The 20,044-nt window shown below is 37.4% G+C and overlaps 1 protein-coding gene across 1 annotated transcript; it reads left to right on the top strand.

Moving 5' to 3' along the window:
• Positions 1-3: 3 nt before the first annotated feature.
• LOC117389705 (activin receptor type-1C) lies at positions 4-19,674 on the top strand. Its single transcript, XM_033987421.2, has 9 exons — positions 4-333; positions 7,951-8,181; positions 12,410-12,652; positions 13,379-13,609; positions 14,374-14,541; positions 14,993-15,149; positions 15,695-15,819; positions 17,032-17,162; positions 17,852-19,674. The coding sequence occupies exons 1-9, from the start codon at positions 264-266 to the stop codon at positions 17,975-17,977; spliced, it is 1,482 nt and encodes a 493-aa protein (XP_033843312.1). The 5' UTR covers positions 4-263; the 3' UTR covers positions 17,978-19,674.
• Positions 19,675-20,044: the final 370 nt, after the last annotated feature.

The following is a 20,044-nucleotide window of genomic DNA, read 5'->3' as shown; positions in this document are numbered from 1 at the left end:
TCCCTCTGCTCATTCACATGTCTGTATACGAGGTCCACCGTGTAATCCTCTTAAACCCGAGCGCACAGGCGGAACAGAGGCGGAGCGAGCCTGATCAACACTTTCTCCTCTCTCCACTCACTCTGAGGACACTTCACTGACACAGCAGGACTACAACTCCTCTCCATGGGCCGCTCGTATGGCATCCACGCCTCTGGCCCCGCTATTCGCTCCGGTGGTGGCCAGTGTCCGTAGGGGAAGAAGCGAAGCGCGGGCCGGATGTCATGATTTACACCGCGAGGAGCAGCGTTCAGGCGGCGTTGGTTGTTCTGTCCGTCGCCCACCTCACCGCAGGTAAACCCGAGCCAGGGCACGAATACTGACACGTTTATGGGCTGTTAATAAGTAACAATATGCATCTGTGGTTTTAGAGTGGACGTGTAGGTCGTGCTTCTAAATAACAACATAAAAAAGTTAATGATTAGAGCAGAATCAATGCCAGGTCCTTCAGAAAACTGTTCACCCCGCGCTCGTGCCATGTGGACTTTTGTTTTTGGGCAAAGTTTGTTACAGAAATGATTGTTGAACTTAAAAATAACTGCAATCCAGAAATAGGCTGTTTAAACTATTTTATCATCATTATTATTATTAACCATTATTTCCAAAGCTATTAAAGGTGCACTGTGTAACTTTTCTTGTGAACGGTTTGCCACTGCCACCTGTTTGTCTCAAAGATTATTTTGCCCAGAATGTTCCACAGTATGGCCTTAAATGTTTCGATCTCCATTGGAAACAAGCAAGTGATGCCACCAGGCCCGTTACAGGTAAGATTTGTGGAGAAGCGAGACCTTTTCTGATATTTTTGAGCAGTAAAAAAACACCTGCAGCTTAATTGAATTATTGCAAGATAAGTTTAATGTCATAGGCTATTGTGGGACATTTCAGGCAAAGCAATAACATCTTAGTGTGTCTAAAGCAGCAGTGTATAAATGAAATGAGTTCTCACTTTCTCTATTGAAACAAACACGTGGCAGATCTTCCACCAGAAAAGCTCCATACTGCACCTTTTTAGACTGGATGTGATCAAATGTAGGTGAGGTGAAAGATATGAATATAGCAGCTATGTAACAGTGGGTTAAACAAATCCACCAACCATAAGATCACAGAATGACAGGACACTACCAGCATCATTTATATTAACATTAGGCCGATTAGCAAAAGCTGTACAAGTAGTAGTAGTTTCAATGTAGTATTTAACATATTGCACATTTGATACACAACTTTTCAAACTGTTAGTCTAGTCGTCCCACACTTTAAAGGCTGATAATTGAGAAGTGCTTATCTGCAGGTACTTGTGTTCTGCTGACAATAAACACAAGAGACAAGTGTACTTAATGGACACTGTCTTGTCAAATATAATTGAATGTAATCAGTGCTGGCTAATCAACAGAGTGTTTTCTCCTCTGCAGCATGTGTTCACTGTCTCTGCTTTCAGTGTTCAAACTCCAATAAGGATAGATTTCTAGCTGTTACACTAAAGACGTATTTTTATGGTTGTACTCTCAGCACATCAACGCTGGGATTAGACTGGGACTAAATCAGGAACTAAACTTGGACTACATCAGGACTTAATCGAGACCAGAACAAAAGCACTTCAAGTTTATGTAGAACTTGTAAAGAAGGATAAAACCAGGGCCAAAATTTGCCCTGTGTGAAATAGGTTTGTCAAAACTATCGAAAATCTGATACTAATAAACGCTAAAACTAATACTGAAACTAGATACTCATTTAAAGAAGATATATTGTCCTTGTATCTGCTGTTATAATCTATGTCACCTGTGGATCATTAATTATTCATTAAAATTTGCACATTTTAAATCGCAATATTAATCTAAACCAACTTAAGAAAAATGTAATGCACGATGGGAGATGATGAAGGAGCTGGGAAGTCGTTAGCACCTCCAATGGATACCTGCAGATTACAGCGAGTAGTGGATTTTTTAAAATTTGTACCTAAATGACTATGCGGCACTGCTGAATCGTACATGTATAACAATCTCACCCGTTAAGAAAACAAAATTGGACATGAAGTACAGAGCAGTGGGCGAATGACACTGGCAGTGAAAACAGGAGTTGATTGGCAATATGGCGTCTTGAACATAAGCAAATTAATTATTGGTCAATGTACAAGTTATACTACTAATAATACTATGAGAGGGTAAATGAGAAGGGGAAACAACTATAACATCGTTAAAATCTCTGAAAAGCTCTGATTTTTGCATAATTGGTGTGCTTCCATACTGAAAAAAAATCACATGACTGAACACAATTTGACATTTCCTGAACAGTTTCATCTTGAGTTTTACCAGAACTAGTGTAAGACCACGTGGTATAACAAACAAATACTGATGTTTAGTGTTGAAAATTACAGCCAAAATGGGCTTTTAAAATTGGGCCTTAAATTTTGGTGTAAAAATACCAAAATTGTTATCAGTTATCAAGTCTGTTCTTTATTATCGAAATAGAGTTTTAAGTCTAGTGTGAAAGCAGACAGGTGCACTATGTAACTTTTGAGGTGAGTCTGCCACCTGCTTGTCTCCATGGAGATGCTGTTGATTTCACAGTGTAGCATAAAACATTTCTGGCATAGAGACAAGCAGAAAGATAACAGATCTAATGCCATACAGTACATTACTATACACATGTACTGTACAGCATCGATCCACATCCAGGATCCAACAAAAAAGTGAACCTTGTATCGTGTTTATCATTCCTCAAATATTGCAAAATCAAATTCTCAGTTTCTTCTTTTGAGGCTGGGCTGGTATGATCTTGTCAATATTTTTAGTCAGCATGTCAGCCCTGTACAAGTAGCCTATCCACAATATTAAAAATTGTGTAAATCCACTTGAAATGCTTGAATAGTGAAGAACAAGTTGCTTTACTGCATAGGATAAGTGTGTATTGAACTTTTAATATAAAACATTGGATGTATTGTGTTACCAAGCAGCATCAGCTGTTCAGTCATTTTGTCCAATTCTAGGCCTGTCTCCTCTGAACCAGGGTGTTGTGTTCAGTGTGTGACCTAGTACATGTAATGTTTGTACGTCTGTCTGTTTGAGCAATAATTCCAAAGAACATTACATGCCAGTGCTATACTGCATTGCGTCACCATAAAATGAAATTCTCTCTCAAGGCTTTTAGTTGCAAAGGTTATTACATTGTTTTGAAAATACCAACAGATGGGTTCACACTTGACAGTCAAGATGACAATCCCGCCAAGGTTGTTTTTTCAATTTGAACCAAAAGGCTAATTCACTTCATCGGGGGCACTGCGACATGAACGACTGGCCTACAGCAGTGACAAGAACGTAGTGATTTGAATTAGGCCTGTGCAATTAATACTGTTTTAATTTAGATTCAGTCATTTCATTTCTAATTGCCACTGATGTTCTTGGCTCTTTTTAACTGAGGGATCCAGAGCTAATCTCATGTCAGTAAAAACATGTGGTTTGGAGCAGAGTTCAGACTAGGACTGCAGTCGGATTATTACACTGGGTTACAAAAAAAAACATTTTTGAAAGTTGTCTGTGTTTTTTCAACTGAATTAGGACCATTTTGCACCGCTGAATCAGTCAGGTCAGGTTTTTATGCTAATTTGATTTTGAAAAATCCGATCTTCTGACTAAATTGATTACAATTTTGTGACATTATCAGTTGATTTTCTAATTTCTCATCCAAAAAATGTTTTAGGAGATAAAAAATAGTTTTCTAACAGAATGTATTAATTAAATGTTACGTTATGTTAATTGATAAAGGTAAGTACATGTAAATTGGAACGTTACATTATCATTGTGCAAAATTCAGGACATGAACTTCTGTTTTTATGAACCTGTTGAATGCTCAGCAGCAGGGATGTCTCTCTTCAGAGTCCCACAGTAATCAGCCATCATGACTGCATCCCAGCATCCCTGATACCTGGTCTCCATCTCTTTTATGTCCTGATGGAATCTCTCCACCTGCTCATCACTCAGTGATCCCAGATTCTCAGGAAACCTGAACATTTAGCTCCTTTTGGGAAAAAGGATGTGGAGCATCATCATTAAAACCACACTGGAGGAATCTTTGTCACTGATGTCAGGAACTTCTACAAAGACAGGTACTGGAATTTCATCACAGTGAGCTACAGGACGACGTGCTGATTCACGGTCAGGATACTTGAGGCTGCTTCGGTTCTTTCTGTTGATCCCAGTCACATCAATAGCCCAGAAGTAGCTATTGATGTCGGCTCCCTCCAAACCATGGGAATTCCAAACTTCAGGCAACTCTTGCCTTTAGTCCACTGACGCAGATACTCGGTGCATGACTTGCATGCCATGTGTGGCACCCAAGCTTCATCTTGGTCACCAAGTTTAATACCAAAATAAGCATGGTAAGCACGCTTTATGAAACTTGTGACTTGATTCCTGTTAGGAACATTGGTGTATTCACCGCAGATGTAGCAGAATATGTCAGGCTTATTTTTGGAAGTTCTTCTAGTCGAAGCCATTTCATTCACTTGTAATATAAAAAAAACAATTAGTCATAAGTTGGCACATGCAAAATCTTCAGAATTTGTTTATAGCGAGAAATATAACAGAATTTTGCATCATATGACGTGAAAATACTCAAACATGTAAACAAAATCGTCCAAAAACAAATATGTAGCTTAGTTCAGAATGTTGACCTGATTGAGCAAAATCAATGTGATTTTTGGATTCAGCACATCAAAATGATCCTAAATCAGCTAAAAAATCTTAGACAATAAATTTAGTGTTGACCAGTGTTATTGTTTTGTCCAGTTGACTAGTCTAATGATCATTTCTATTGTACATTGAGATGTTTTAAAATACATTTTGAACCAAATAAAGGTTGAATTATGGTAACTGAAGGCTTCTAGATATTAGATAACACTGTCTTTGTTAGAAAAATTACTTTTGGCATCTGCTTTTGAGTTTGTATTGTCCTGTTAACAATGATCAGAATACAGTGTTTTGATTTGCTCTAATAAAATATTATAGCGGGCGACAGTAGATCAGTTGGTAGAGAGTTTGTCCACTGATGCAGCTCGAATCCTGCTCTTGACAGAAAAACATCATTTAGATACACTGACGCACAGGTTGGTGATGTGGTTTCAGCGCCCACAGATGAATGCTGTTGCTGTGTCACTGGGCCAGACACTCCCCCTTCTCTCCCCCAGTGTCTGTGTGCACCGGTGTATGAATGTGTGTGTGAATGGGTGAGTGGTTCCTTGATGTAAAGTGCTTTGAGAGCCTTGAAGGTAGAATAATGCTATATAAAAATGTGACTGTTTACCTTTGTTTTTGTTCGGGAAATGTACAGGCCTATTGAAAGCAATTTTTGTTTGTTTGAGGAAGAAAAATGTGATGAATTATTTTTGTCATATCAGTATTTTATGTACAGAGGAATATCAGTCTGGTCTCCTCACCCTCCGTCGCATCTTGAGCTAGAACCAAACATGTTCATGCTTTCAGATTTGTTTGTTTCAGTGATTCTTCAGAAATCCACAGTGTTTTTTCAGCCTCCTGTGATATTTTTCTTTCTTTTTTCCTCGTAAGCAGCTATATTTGATTTTGTACAGACAGACCATGTGTGTCCCTAATCCACCTGTTAGTCACATCCTTCTAAACTCAGAGTGAAGTGTGTATTCTGGACCCCAGGCAAATATTTTACCTGCACAACACAATGCCGTCACTATCATCTATTCAAGCGCTATAGGTTTACAAGTGCATCTTATAGTTCTATTTTACATTCTGTTCAGCGTAAAAAACACATAATTGATTCAAAACCATACAGAATAGCTTTGGTTGTTCCTGATTGGCTAATCCATAATCACACCCATCTAAAAACGAGGAGATTCATGTGGCCAGACTCACATCTTTGTAAAGTATTGAAGAAGTGTGTATTCTTGATCCCAGGCAACGAAAACATCTTAATAATAGAAAAAGGTCAATTGACTTCCTGTTCAAGACTGCACAACTGATAGACCTCTTCATAGAGAAATGTGGAGGATCTTATAGTTCAGGTGTAAAGGTACAATAAACACTCTTAAGTATCATCATCCGTAAAAATGAAAAGGGAAAACTGTTTTTATAAATGCTTGTAATTCTCAACCGTATCTACTCACTGGCACTTTTGGGTAACCTTATGATAATGACTGTATAAATCATGTATGTGGATAATGTAGTATTTATGTATGTATGTACCTGTCCATTCGGTGACTCAGAGTTTGATTAAACAAAGCATAGCAGCAGCCCGGAGTAGAACACAGGATTACCTGGGTGTTAGACTAAGCGGCATTACTTGGACTGCTCTGGTGCTTAAGAGACTGACTGAGACTGAAGAGACTTATGTAACCTGGACATCCCTAAAAACAATCAAATTTAGAGAAATAGCTGATGTGAATCTAATGGGTTGAGTCATACGACGTTATGACATTTTAATATGTCTAGTGTCACTTATATACTGCAGCTGGAGCACAGGGCAGCTCTGTAATTACTTTGCAAGTGTAATGATCAAAGCAGAAAGTTGAGCATTTTCAGCATAAATGAACCCAGGAGATTTGTTTTTGTTATTACTGAGGCCAAAAAATAATGGTATTTTTTAATCACTAAAGGCAGCGCGGTCAGTTGAATAGCGTTTAAAGGTTTACTTATTTATTTACAGGGGTTTTCAGTGCAAAAAAGAGAAAAAAACAAAACACCAACTTCAAAAACATGTGTGCTTATTGTTAACTGGGTCGACTTTTCATAGATCTGACCTGTAACCTGGCCTGGTAGTGTTAACTGCTTGTTTTCATGGATAGATAAATTTAATGCAGTATTGTTGAACGTCCCAGGAAAAGCAATAACATCCATACTCCATAGAAACAAGCAGGTGGCAAACCCTCCACCAGAGAGTTTGTAAATTGCAAAGTCTGCAGTTATTTAGATGTTGTAGTACTACAGGTACAGTTCTAGTAGTAGTTGTAGTAGTAGTTGCAGTTCTACATGTTCTAAAATTGATGGGATTCTTGTATTACCGGTAGTTTATCAGTTCATATTTCTGTCTTTACTAAAATGTTATTCTTCTTTTATAAAGTTGATATTGATACTTTGCAAGGACATTACACCAGGGGTGTTCTGAATGTACGTATATGGTGGCCTGGCAAATCCAGTATGAAATCCCTCTATATTTTTTAGACAGAGTGATATCAGCCTGGCCTCTTCTGTGATCGTAGAATAAGATCCATTTTTTTTCAGTGTGAAACAAAGAAGCTCATCGATGATTTCCAAAGAAAATCTAATTTATCTCAGCTCAGATTAACAGAGTTTAGTACTTCGCTCATTCAATACGTGATGTTTTTCAGCTCCCTGTAATATTATTTTTTCCTTTTATTATTTCCAATATGGACAGACCGTGCATGTCCCTGATTGGCTAATCAACCTGTCAATCAAGCCCATTTGAAAACGGGAAGATTCACCAGTGACCAGACTCACATCTTCACAAAGTATTGAAGATGTGCATATTCAGGCAAGGCGGTGTATATGGTGAAATGTTCAAGAGTTTCCATTGTTACATAAAACTCTCATGAGCAAACAGCCAAAAAAGTTTTAAGATTGTCTAAAAACTCAAGAACAAATACATACATAAATATACATCTCACCCTGTTTTAGTCAGACTCTTTATGGTCAGATTGTGCTAGAACTGAAGCTCAGATAAAAGGCTAACAAAGCTTCAGACAGAGCATGCCTACAGTTAGCATCACACTCCCAGTATAACAGCAAATGTAAGCGCAATTGCAATTCTTGTCAGCAAACAGATTTTTATCCCAAATTATACAGTCTCAAACCTTCCATCTCTAACCATGAATAGTAGAATATTGTGAATGTAACCTATTGGATTTATTTATTTTTGTCCTTTGGTTTTTAGCTCTGAAGTGCGTGTGCCAGCTCTGCGCCAACCACACCTGTGAGACTTCAGCAGATGGAGCATGTTGGAACTCGGTCATGTTGATCGGGGGGAAGGAGAAGGTGGATCAGACGTGTCTGACGCCTGCTGAGATGAGGGGCCAGCTCTTCTGCTACGGCTCCTGGAATGTGTCCAAAAGGAACTGCTGCTTTACCGACTTCTGCAACAATCACACACTGCATCTACACACAGGTACACTGCATCTACACACAGGTACAATCAGAAAAGCTGTGGAGTTTTTTGGGTTATACTAATTTATTTTTTATGTTTTATTAATGTTTTTAGTCTCCCCAGGGGGTAACAGCTCAGTTGGTCAAAGTGTTTGTCCATTTATCTGAAGTTTGGATGTGTGATTCTAGCTCCCACAGATGAATGGTGTCGTTGTGTCCTTGGGCAAGACACTTAACCAACCTCGTCTCCAGTGTCTGTGTGCACTGGTGTATGAATGTGTGTGTGATTGGGTGAGTGGTTCCTTGACATAAAGTGCTTTGAGTGCCTTAAAGGTAGAAAAGTGAAAAATGTGACCATTTACCACCACCTGCCTGTCTCCACAGTCTGGCATTAAACTTATATATCTCCACTAAGGCTGTCAAAAGTATCGAAAATCAGATGCTAATTGATACTGAAACCAGTATCAAACTATTGAATGGGTTGTATTGATACTGAAAAAAATCCCACAAACATGAACTGATCAACATTTATCAATTATTATTATGTTTTTGTCCTGAAAATTACATTATTGTCTATTGTCTGTGTTTTTTTCCATCATTGTGGTATCAAAATTTGTATCAAGAATCATTATTTAGTATCACAATCTGGTTCAAAATTTTTTTATTTTGACAACGTAATCTCCACGGAGACCTTCACAGTAAGAATGCGTTTAGTTTTAACAATAAAAATACCTGTAATTGAATAATTGAAAGTGCTTTGATGTAGTGTTGTGTCTCTACTTGTGCTGGTGCTTTGTCTACAATCGAAATTCCTAACGGATAAATAAAGTCCTGATTTGGATTTTTTATTTGATTTATACGTTTAATGGCATACTGTGGAACATTAACCTTTAGGCCTAAGTCACACTGGCTAACTTAACATTTGATAATATCGAATTTTAAAATATAAAGTGTTGTACAAACCTGTTGTAGTACATTTTTAACTTGTCCATGTGCAAGTACATTTTTGCCGCTATATTCATAATTTTAGTGAACCATATCATAACATATGTTTGGGGAGGACATGGACTCTCTCTCACAGGTGTGATAGAGAGGAGGATCTTGGGAAAAATCTTCCTTTCTGGGGACTCTCTGCACAGCACACTGGACCAATCAATCAATATAACGTTATTTATCCCTGAGGAGTTTGTTCAGTGCCTCCTCCAGCCTAAATCGTCCCATTGAATGAACTATAACTTTGGTACTGTATGATATTGGGTTTTGGATATTTATTGAAGTCATAGCAACCAAATCATTTCCCTTGCAAATCAATAAATAAAGTATTCTGATTCTGAAAAAAAATCAGCAAAATTCAAGATGTTACACTATAAAAAATCTCAATACATTCACTATTATTTTAATTTTATACCCGTGCTGATATCTATAAAAATACCCTCTCAATTTTACATTTTCCCTTAATAATAATAATAATACGTCACATTCCAGCGGCTGTCTACAAACATAAAAATAGCCTATGATAAGTGAGTGTTCCTGTGAGGCAGTGTACAGCAGCAGTTGGGTCAGTGTGTGGGAGATCCCGGGTGAGACAGACTCTGATCCCACTAGATCCTGTGACATAACCGAGCTGGCGGTCTGTGCTGGCCCCTCCCCCTTCCCCACTGCGCAGTTATAAATACTCTGATTGGGTTTGCATTGGCAGTCTGAGCCGACCGGGAACGTAGGCTTTACAGAGCCAGACAGTGGAGGTAACTTTTTACACGTATGGTCCATATGTTGTACATTTAAAATGGTCTAAGCTTGGTTGTTGATGGCGAAGATTATAGTGTCATTTGTGTTTTCTTTTAAAAAATCTCACTTAAGAGCTGAAAAAGCATGATCAAAACATTTAATTAAAGACATTATACTTATTTGTAGGTATTTAGGGTTACAGTTTTACATCCGTTTTACATTTCACTCACAGAATAAGACATTAAAATCACAATACAACAAATCAAAACATAAATAATCACCATAAAACTAACATTAAAGGAGAAAAGTGCACAATAAAAACCTTTCAGTCATACGCACAGCTAAACAGAACCGTTTTGAGCCTTTGTCAAACCACATCATTGATACAAAACAATACAGAATATCTTTGGCTGTCCCTGATTGGCTAATCCACCTGTCAATCACGACCATCTGAAAACAGGGACATTCATGTGCCCAGACTTACTTCATAAAGTATTTAAGAAGTGTGTATTCTGGATCCCAGGCCGCCAAAACACCTTAATAATAGAAAAAGGTCAGTTGACTTCCTGTTCAAAACTACACAAATGAATTTCAACTTCATAGCGAAATTTCACCACGGCAAGTAGTGGATTTTCTTTTAAATAATTAACTAACCATCGGATTCATATAGCGCCTTTCAAGATACCCAAAGAGCTTTATGGTGCATTATAGATTCATGATACGATACTGTTATAGCCACAGCGGCCCTGGTGTAGATTATTGTCGACAGAAGGCTGGTATGTTCAGGGATGTGGGTGGAGATAGGTGAAAACTGACATTTTCTGAGAACTCATTTTTCAAATGTAGGACAAGACAGAATTACTCAAACATACCTGAATCATTTCAAATACAGTTGTGGGCAAGTACAGTACATTTTACATAATGTGTCAGGAATTGAACCTGGGATCTTCTTGCTGTGAGACAACAACACGAGTCACTCACTGTGCTGTTGAAACAAACCTTAAACCTTTTGCATTGTAGTGTCGTCTGTGTTGTTTTCTCTGACAAATTACTGATGCAGACATTTTGATGCTACACAATAGCTTTTTACCTTGGATGAATATCTCTGAGATGTACTTACGTCAGAATGGGTTGCAGTTATTGATCATATATTTCTACACAATGACAGTATTTTTCAACACTGTATGTCTGTTGCTACCAGGCACAGAGTAAGAGATGATGATTTGATAGTTTGTCAGTAAATCTTCTTTTATCAGCTCAGCACCTGCCCTGCTGTTAGTGTTTGTGCGCTGCTCCTCTGTCCACCCACGCACTCAGAAGGTCAGGGACAGCACAGCCTACTGGATTTTAAGGAGCTCTCAGCCAGCCTCATCAAAACAAACTCAGCTAACCTATCGGGTTTGGCACAGTGATAAAGTAATACTACAATTTGAAGGAAAATGCTGACATTGTATACTGTACTTACCCTAATTGTACACAGAGGTGGGTAGAGTTGCCAAAATTGTACTCAAGTAAGGGTAATGTTACTTCACAATTATCTTGCCCAAGTAGAAATGAGGGTTGTCAAAAGGATCGAAAATCAGATACTATTTGATACTAAAACTAGTATCAAACTTTTCCTGAACAGCTTTAGAATGATCTTGAGCTGTATCAGAACAAGTATAAGACACATTGACTAGTATACACCCATGGACAACAATAGAACCTACCTGGATGACTGCGGAATTACTCACATATAAGGCCAAAGTAATGGTTTAATAAAATATTCACTCCAAGTAAGAGTTTAACAGTATTTTAGAAAGCAACCACTCCAAGAAAGAGAGTAACTGTGAATCAATTCACATAATAAACCAAAACTGATATTTTCAAAGGATGGACCACAAAAATGAGTTAAAAAAAAATATCTATAAGAGCGGTGCAAGAAAGACACAAAGGAAAGCCAAAAGTGATCACTATCAGAACTGCAGCACTTTACTGCAATGTCTAAGAATAACCACCAGAGGGCGGTGTGCACAAACTTACACCAACAGGGCAACATTTAAGCGCATATAATAGGTTTTCTGTTTTTTTTAAGTTATGACTTGGTTTGGTGGGATCTGCGTCTAAATATTTATCATAGTTTTACATCAGTTAAGTGGCGGTTTCAGGAAAAAAAAAAATTTACAGTGAAGAAGGTGAAAAATACAGGGAGTTAAAACCATTTAACTAAATAAATGTGTTGTCATTTATTTGTATCAATCTAATCATAACTACTGTGTAATCTGTAATTTGTACACGTTTTGTCCCTTATTACATTATGGTTGCTAGGTAACAGTTATTGAATTCCTTCTGTCTATATCATATCTGTTTCCTGTGTCCAACCAGGAAGTAAAATTATAAACTTCAAAATAATTCTCAAATAAAAAATTTAAAAACAAGGCAAGATTTTTAGTAACATTTTAAATAGAATTATGTTAACTGTGTTTTGGTGAAATGAGTCTAATCTGTCATTGTGTCCTAATCATGCTGTCCTTTCTCCCCAGAGCGCCCGTCAGAGGAGCGGGGCTGGAGCAGACTGCAGTGGGCGATCTTGGTCCTGGTTCTCTCCTGTCTGCTCTGTGTGGCCGTGCTGCTGGCTGTGTGTGTGGTACAGGGACATAGGTGTGCCTACAGCCGGGCCCACAAACAGGACCCCGAGGAGCCGCTGGATGACCAGGTTCTCATGTCCCCGGACAAGTGTCTCCGAGAGCTCATCTACGACATGAGCACGTCCGGGTCTGGATCAGGTCAGACAAGATCATATGTATCTTATTATATTACAGAACAGAACACAGACTGCCAGACAAGATAAAATACACAATAAACCCAAATACAACAGTATCAAGAATCCATAGCTGTCCCACTGTGTCACTGTGAAGGGTCCCCATGTCATTTCATTTCTTTGATTTGTTCATTTTGATGTATTTAAACTGAAATATTGTGTATGTGCATGAAACCAGAAGATGGTGAACAAATTAAATGTATATTGACTTAAACACAACTAAAATCAGTATTCAGAATTAGCTAAACATGTTATTATAGCCATGCATTTAACCAATACACGTAAATAAAAGTAGTCATCAAAGTCCTACCCATGTGTCCATTGAGCTAAGAAGTAGTTTTTAGTTCTTCTATTTGCAAAAATGTAGTTTATTGCTTGTTTAAAAATACCTACTTTCTCCTAAATAGTTATTACTTGAGAATTGTTATTTTATTCTATTTGTAGGTTTAGTTCTATAAATATATTTTTATACTTTTTTCTACCCCTTTTTTCCACCTCTTCTTTTACCTGCTTTGACATCAAGAATCAGATTTATAAATCATTTAAATTTCACAGTTTCTTAGGCTGAAAAATGACTTAAGTTTAGGTTTGTAGACTTAAGGTTTACATTTACCGTATATATATTTCTAATCACATATAATTGTTAACTCGACTGATCCTGACATTTGACTTCACCATTAAACCAACCCAGGCCTCCCGCTGCTGGTGCAGAGAACCATCGCACGCACCATCGTCCTGCAGGAGAGCATCGGGAAGGGCCGCTTTGGGGAGGTGTGGAGGGGGAAGTGGAGGGGCGAGGACGTGGCTGTGAAGATCTTCTCCTCCAGGGACGAGGGCTCCTGGTTCAGAGAGGCTGAGATCTACCAGACTGTGATGCTTCGCCATGATAACATCCTGGGGTTCATCGCAGCCGACAACAAAGGTGATTCTGCTGGGAGCAAGTTAAATGAGAGTAAATAACGGCGATAAGGGGCCTGTAATGGACTACTAATACTTATTGAAAATGTGGTTTATGCAAAGTAACACTAGGCTTGGTACATGCAGAGGGTTAGAATATTACTTTCAATTACTGCTACTGTGATTGTTATGAGGTTTAGAAAAAAAATACAATGCAAAATATCTTGAATGTACAAACAACTGAGCTTGCACAGGATTTTACTAAGTCTACGATTAACCATTATCTTCACTGACCCCATTGTAAGGCTTGTCTATACATTTTTGTCTTCTCTCACTTCACTAGTTGCACTTAATGTGATTTTGTGGTGTCAGTTTTGTTCTGTTAACGAGAATAGTAAGATTTAATTCATTTACGTGCTAAATAGGGGCATAGTAAGCTACTGTAGTACTACCATTACCACAGTTTGATATTAATATTCGCCAAGTTACCAAATGCAGGTAGATCAAAACACTTTCAGATGTACTAAACACTTTGGTAAGTTTTAATACTACTACTACTATACAGTTCCTGATACTACTGCGTAAATTAACTATATTGTGGTTACGGAGATGAACAATTATTGCAGAAATGGTTAAAAGTGTAAACCTTTCTCATGCGGTAGAGGAAAACAATCTATATTTATTGCGATCCTACTGTATATCCTATTAATATGAAGACGCTCTCAAATAAAATGAACTCAAATCCAGTCTGATATGTCTTGTGTGCTACGGTGTGTTGTTGTGTTGCAGATAACGGCTCGTGGACTCAGCTGTGGCTCGTGTCAGAATACCATGAGCACGGCTCCCTGTTCGACTACCTGAGCAGGTTCACTGTGTCTGTGGAGGGCACCATCCTACTGGCCCTGTCCATCGCTAGCGGCCTGGCACATCTACACATGGAAATAATTGGCACACAGGGTTAGTTATGATCTAATACCAGTGCTGGGAAGTAAATGCCAAAAATACACATCTTCAGAATACTAATTTTGAGTTACTGTGCTTTGGTAACACATACATTTCTAAAATCAAAGGAATAGGTTGTGTTATTTGATTCTGCAAATTATTGAAACTTTTATTTTTTTGCTTTTTCTGCTCAAATATCATATATCAAAGCGTAACATGGTAGAACAAACACAAAGCTGTTCTAACCCTAAAAGAACTATATAAGTATTCAGACTACAGTGCTCTGATTGGACCATGTAACAGAATATATCACAAAATACATTTAAAAGCAGGTACTGTATTCAGCATTCTGCCACTAAACACATTTTCAAAGTATTATTCCCATCGCTGTCTAATACATGTTTATAGATCAAAAAGTAAATGCCTTCAAGCTCTAAAAAAGTGTTTTCCTCAACTTCTTTTGTAGGAAAACCTGCCATTGCTCACAGAGACCTTAAGTCTAAAAACGTCCTAGTGAAGAAGAACGGCACGGCAGTCATCGCAGACCTGGGTTTGGCTGTGAAACACGACTCGACGAGAAATTCCATCGACATACCAACCAACCACCGGGTCGGAACTAAAAGGTCGGCTTGACTTACAAAATTATAACGTTTGATCATAACTCAAATATAAACTCAACATTAGGGATAAATGATGTCTAAGCTCCCTCTTGAAAGATGGATTGTCTTTCCTAACAAAAACTGCCTTTTTAACTCTCCTCTCAAGATCTCACTACCTCACTACCTTCAAAAAGAGTCTTTGAGATGGGCCTTCAATCGACCCAAGAGAGCTAAAAAAAACTGCATTTGCCACTCGTTCTGAAAAATCAAAATGCTGTGATCTGTATAATCTCTATATCACACAGATTTTGGTTAAAAAAAAAAGAGACAGAAAACAACAAATTGAATCTGGGCGAGAATATTAGCAGCAGACACCAAAGAGACAAAACTGACATTTAAATCTCCATTATGCAAAAATATTGTTGATCATTTTGTGTGGCTGTTTTGAATTTCCTAAGCATTTCAAATTAACTAAGATTTATCACAGGGCACAAGATAATTACACTAATTGTTTAAGAGACTCTGGGTTTTTCTCTTCATTAAGGCCCTAATTGTTTTGTCCTTTGCAGGTACATGGCCCCCGAAGTCTTGGATGAGACGATCAATACGACAAACTTTGAGTCATTTAAACGCGCAGACATCTACTCACTGGGATTGGTGTTCTGGGAGCTCGCCCGAAGATGTTCCGCCAGAGGTACGGAGGCTGGTTTATTGGACTTTAAAGCAACAGTATGTAACCTTTTAGCCAAAAATAGATGAAAATAAAAGTGTGAGTTTTCATTTTGGATGTCTTTATTGCACAGAAAAAACATTCATCCTTACTATGAGCACTGAACAGGATCGTGTCTCCGCAAACCTGACTCTTATTTGACCTGGGGGAGGGTATTCACTTGCTTGTTTCCATGGAAATGTTCCTTTAGCTATAATATTCCACAGTATGGCATAAAATGTATTTGTCTCCATAGAGTATGTTCTGAAGTAAGGCTTAAATTTTCATCCCGGTATGAGCCATAGTAAAAGAAAAAAATCTAAGCTGTCAACTGGACAAAAAAGTTTATTGAGTGAAGATGTTTTGCTGCTCACACAAGCCAGTTTTTCAGTTCTGGTCAGATTACTAGTGGACACTGCCTTATCTGAAGGAAGAAGCTAACGGCACTGAAACGAAGATACCTATTGTTTACAGTTTCAGGTCGCGTGCAATCCCCAGAAAGTAACATATTGTACCTTTAATAATACTATAGAAAAGTATTGATTTGAATACTGTACCTTTAATAAAACTATATACATACTGTACCTTTAATAATGGTATAGAAATATATTGATTTTAATACTGTACCTTTAATAATACTATATATATACTGTAACCTTTAATAATACTATCGAAAAGTATTGATTTGAATACTGTACCTTTTAATAATACTATATACATACTGTAACCTTTAAAAATACCTATAAAGTATTGATTTAACTACTGTACCTTTTAATAATACTATAGAAAAGTATTGATTTGACAACTGTAAGTTTAATAATATTATATACATACTGTACCTTTTAATAATACTATATTCATACTATACCTTTAATAATACTATGTTCATACTGTACCTTTAATAATACTATATTCATACTGTACCTTTAATAATACTATGTTCATACTGTACCTTTAATACTATAGAAAAGTATTGATTTGACAACTGTAAGTTTAATAATATTATATACATACTGTACCTTTTAATAATACTATATTCATACTATACCTTTAATAATACTATGTTCATACTGTACCTTTAATAATACTATATTCATACTGTACCTTTAATAATACTATGTTCATACTGTACCTTTAATACTATAGAAAAGTATTGATTTGACTAGAATCTACTACAATATGTGTTTTTGTGTACAGGATTCCATGAGGATTTCCAGTTGCCTTACTACGACATGGTGCCTTCAGATCCTTCCATCGAGGACATGAGGAAAGTGGTGTGTGAGCAGAAATACAGACCCAATATCCCCAACCAGTGGCAGAGCTGTGAGGTAAAAAAAAACACACCAATACAAACTCATTTAATATGAACCAGAGTATACCCCGTGACTTATCTCAGGTCTATCACTACGTCTGAAAGATGTCACTGATAAATACTTGTTGATATCTATTAGTCTGATATTTGTGTAAAGTAATATTTTCACATTAAGAAAAGCTGTGGAAATGTCTGACAAAATGAAATTATAAAGGTTTTAATAAAGCATGAGCAGAGCAGAGTCAGGTATATCTCTGAACTCACTGAATACACTGAGAGAAGTATTTGTATGGACTATGAATACTATATTATTATGTTGTTTGTGAGTACATGTTTTACTTGTACTTACTGACACTCTACCCATAGCCTCTGTTGTTAGAAATGAAATTCATAGCCAAAACTACTTAAGTGACTAATTGTCTAATTGTCTAAGTGAGTAATTGTCCAACTACCTGACTAATATGTATGTATGTATTTCATTTTGTCAAAACGATGTACTTTACCCAGGAGATTTCATTCCACTTCAACAAATTGTAAAACTCAAAAAAAGATAAGACTTACTGGAGATTTAGAATAATATAGTCTGCTATTCTACTTATTAATCCACAAATATCCAAGTAATTTCCCTCGTGGATGAATGAAGTTTGCCTAAAAACATTCATTTTTACAATAATACAGCGCAGTGATCCTGTCCGTCTCCCCCAGGTGCTGCGGGTGATGGGCAAACTGATGAGAGAATGCTGGTACGCCAACCCCGCCGCCCGCCTCACCGCTCTGAGGGTCAAGAAGACTGTGTCCCAGCTGTCCATCAGTAACGACGTCAAGCTCTAGCGTGACTGTGTGGACAACACAACACTGCCCTCTCATGGACGAGGAGAGCACTGACAGAGGACTGCTAATGTGATAGGAAGAGCCATAAGAGTGTCAAGTTTATTATTATATATATATATACAAAGGACTACCTCGTGTATTTAAGTGCCCAAAGCTTGAAGTTGCACCATGTCACCTTTCTGTGCCATATGCAGCGTACATAGGAAGAAAAAATAAATAAAAATGTTGAAATCAGAAAAGTTTGATATAGGAAAAATGTCCTGGCTACATTTCAGTATATACTTTTTTTGATACATGTAGTTAACCTTTCGCTGCACATATTTCAGATATTTGTATCCACTGAAGGGGATGTTTCTAACTTTTTTGGTGGGTTTCTTCCATCTGCTTGTCTCCATGGAGATGTTATTGTCTTGTCTAGATTGCTCCATAGTATGGCATCAAACTTGATCAAGCATATACTTTGAAAAGCAAGCATTCTTACAGTGAGCGGGCTTGCTTCTCCACAGTTATTACCTGTAACTTGACCTAGTATACCTTGAAAAGCATGCATTCTTACAGTGAGCGGGCTTGCCTCTCCACAGTTCTTACATGTAACTTGACCTAGTATACCTTGGGCTTGCCTCTCCACAGTTCTTACATGTAGCTTGACCTAGTATACCTTGAAAAGCATGCATTCTTACAGCGAGCGGACTTGCCTCTCCACAGTTCTTACCTGTAACTTGACCTAGTGGTGTGGTATGAGAGAAATAGCCTCTCAATGGAGACAAGCAGGTGGTAAATTCTCCACATGAAAAGTTACACAGTGCACCTTTAACAAACGTATGCGGCAAAAACGATGGATGGAAACTGTTGACCCGTTTGCTCGTAGCCAACAATCGAATCATATTTAGAGCTTTTGCCCAACAGCCACCGTATGAATTCACTTAGATAAAAAAAAAAAAAAGAGAAAAGAACATATTACAATATTAAGATTAGCATGTATGTGTAGCCAGGTTGCGCTCTAACGTAGTAGCTGCCTTAACATAACGTGTCTGTTAATACAAACCACAACATTTACTGACATGTTTTTGCTTATATTTAATTTCTATCATCTGGGTTTCTTGTTTGAGTGCACATTTGGAAGCCACATTATGTAAATTTATAAATGAAGGGATAAAAGTTTGAAAACCCATGTTCCTGTATTCATTGTCACCTTTTCAGCTGGCTTACTTCTCCAATGTAGTTCTGAGTATACGATACAGCAGTGTTGCCTGATATACAAACCTCTGTTGTTATTTGTGCCGTGTCTACACTGTACATAAATGACTGTTAGCTTTACTGAAACAGACAGTGTTATTGTACATTTAATTATATGACTTAACGAGCTATTTATATACTGTGTTGCCATGTCCGTTTCTGTGAGAATCAGAGAGGTAGCACTGAAAAAAATAAGTATAAGAAAAAGCTGCAAGCATTCCAAAGATGGGCCCTTCTTTCTATGTGCAATTTCTCACCGGTGTCTATTTTTATACAGAATTTTAGTTTGTATTTGTAAAATGATTGTTTTGCTGCTTTGGAAAGGTGATTTATTGACCTGTGAAATGTCTAGATTCTATTTTTGAACTCTACCACTCAGATGTGAATGTCATAACATGTCATTACTACATGCACTATTTATTCTGTACAGAGATACGTACATATATGATACTGGTAAATCAATAAACGGTTTTAAACTGTGTGGAGAGTCTTGGTTGTAATTATATCACTGTTCATTATATCACTGCGTCTTTCTACAAGTAAAATGATCCTAGGGAAATGCTATTATCTTTATATTATGATTTGTTGCTAACCTGGTTGCGAACCCTCAAAGGGCCAGATGTAACTGTAAGACAGTAACTAAATGAAACCAAATGTAATGTAAAATAAATATAACTGTTTTTTTTAATCGTGCTAATTAACCGTTTCTGTATTCACTACTTATTCAAGTTACAAATATTGTATATGAATTTGCATGGATATGAAAAAATGTCTGAGTAACTGTGTATGTCCTGATAAACTCATATTTTAAGACCATTTTCAGACCTTTTA

This window comes from Periophthalmus magnuspinnatus, chromosome 21, assembly GCF_009829125.3.
Source record: "Periophthalmus magnuspinnatus isolate fPerMag1 chromosome 21, fPerMag1.2.pri, whole genome shotgun sequence".
Taxonomy (NCBI): Eukaryota; Metazoa; Chordata; class Actinopteri; order Gobiiformes; family Gobiidae; genus Periophthalmus; species Periophthalmus magnuspinnatus.
Note: the sequence above shows the minus strand (reverse complement) of the source record. Positions and strands in the feature narration are given on the sequence as shown.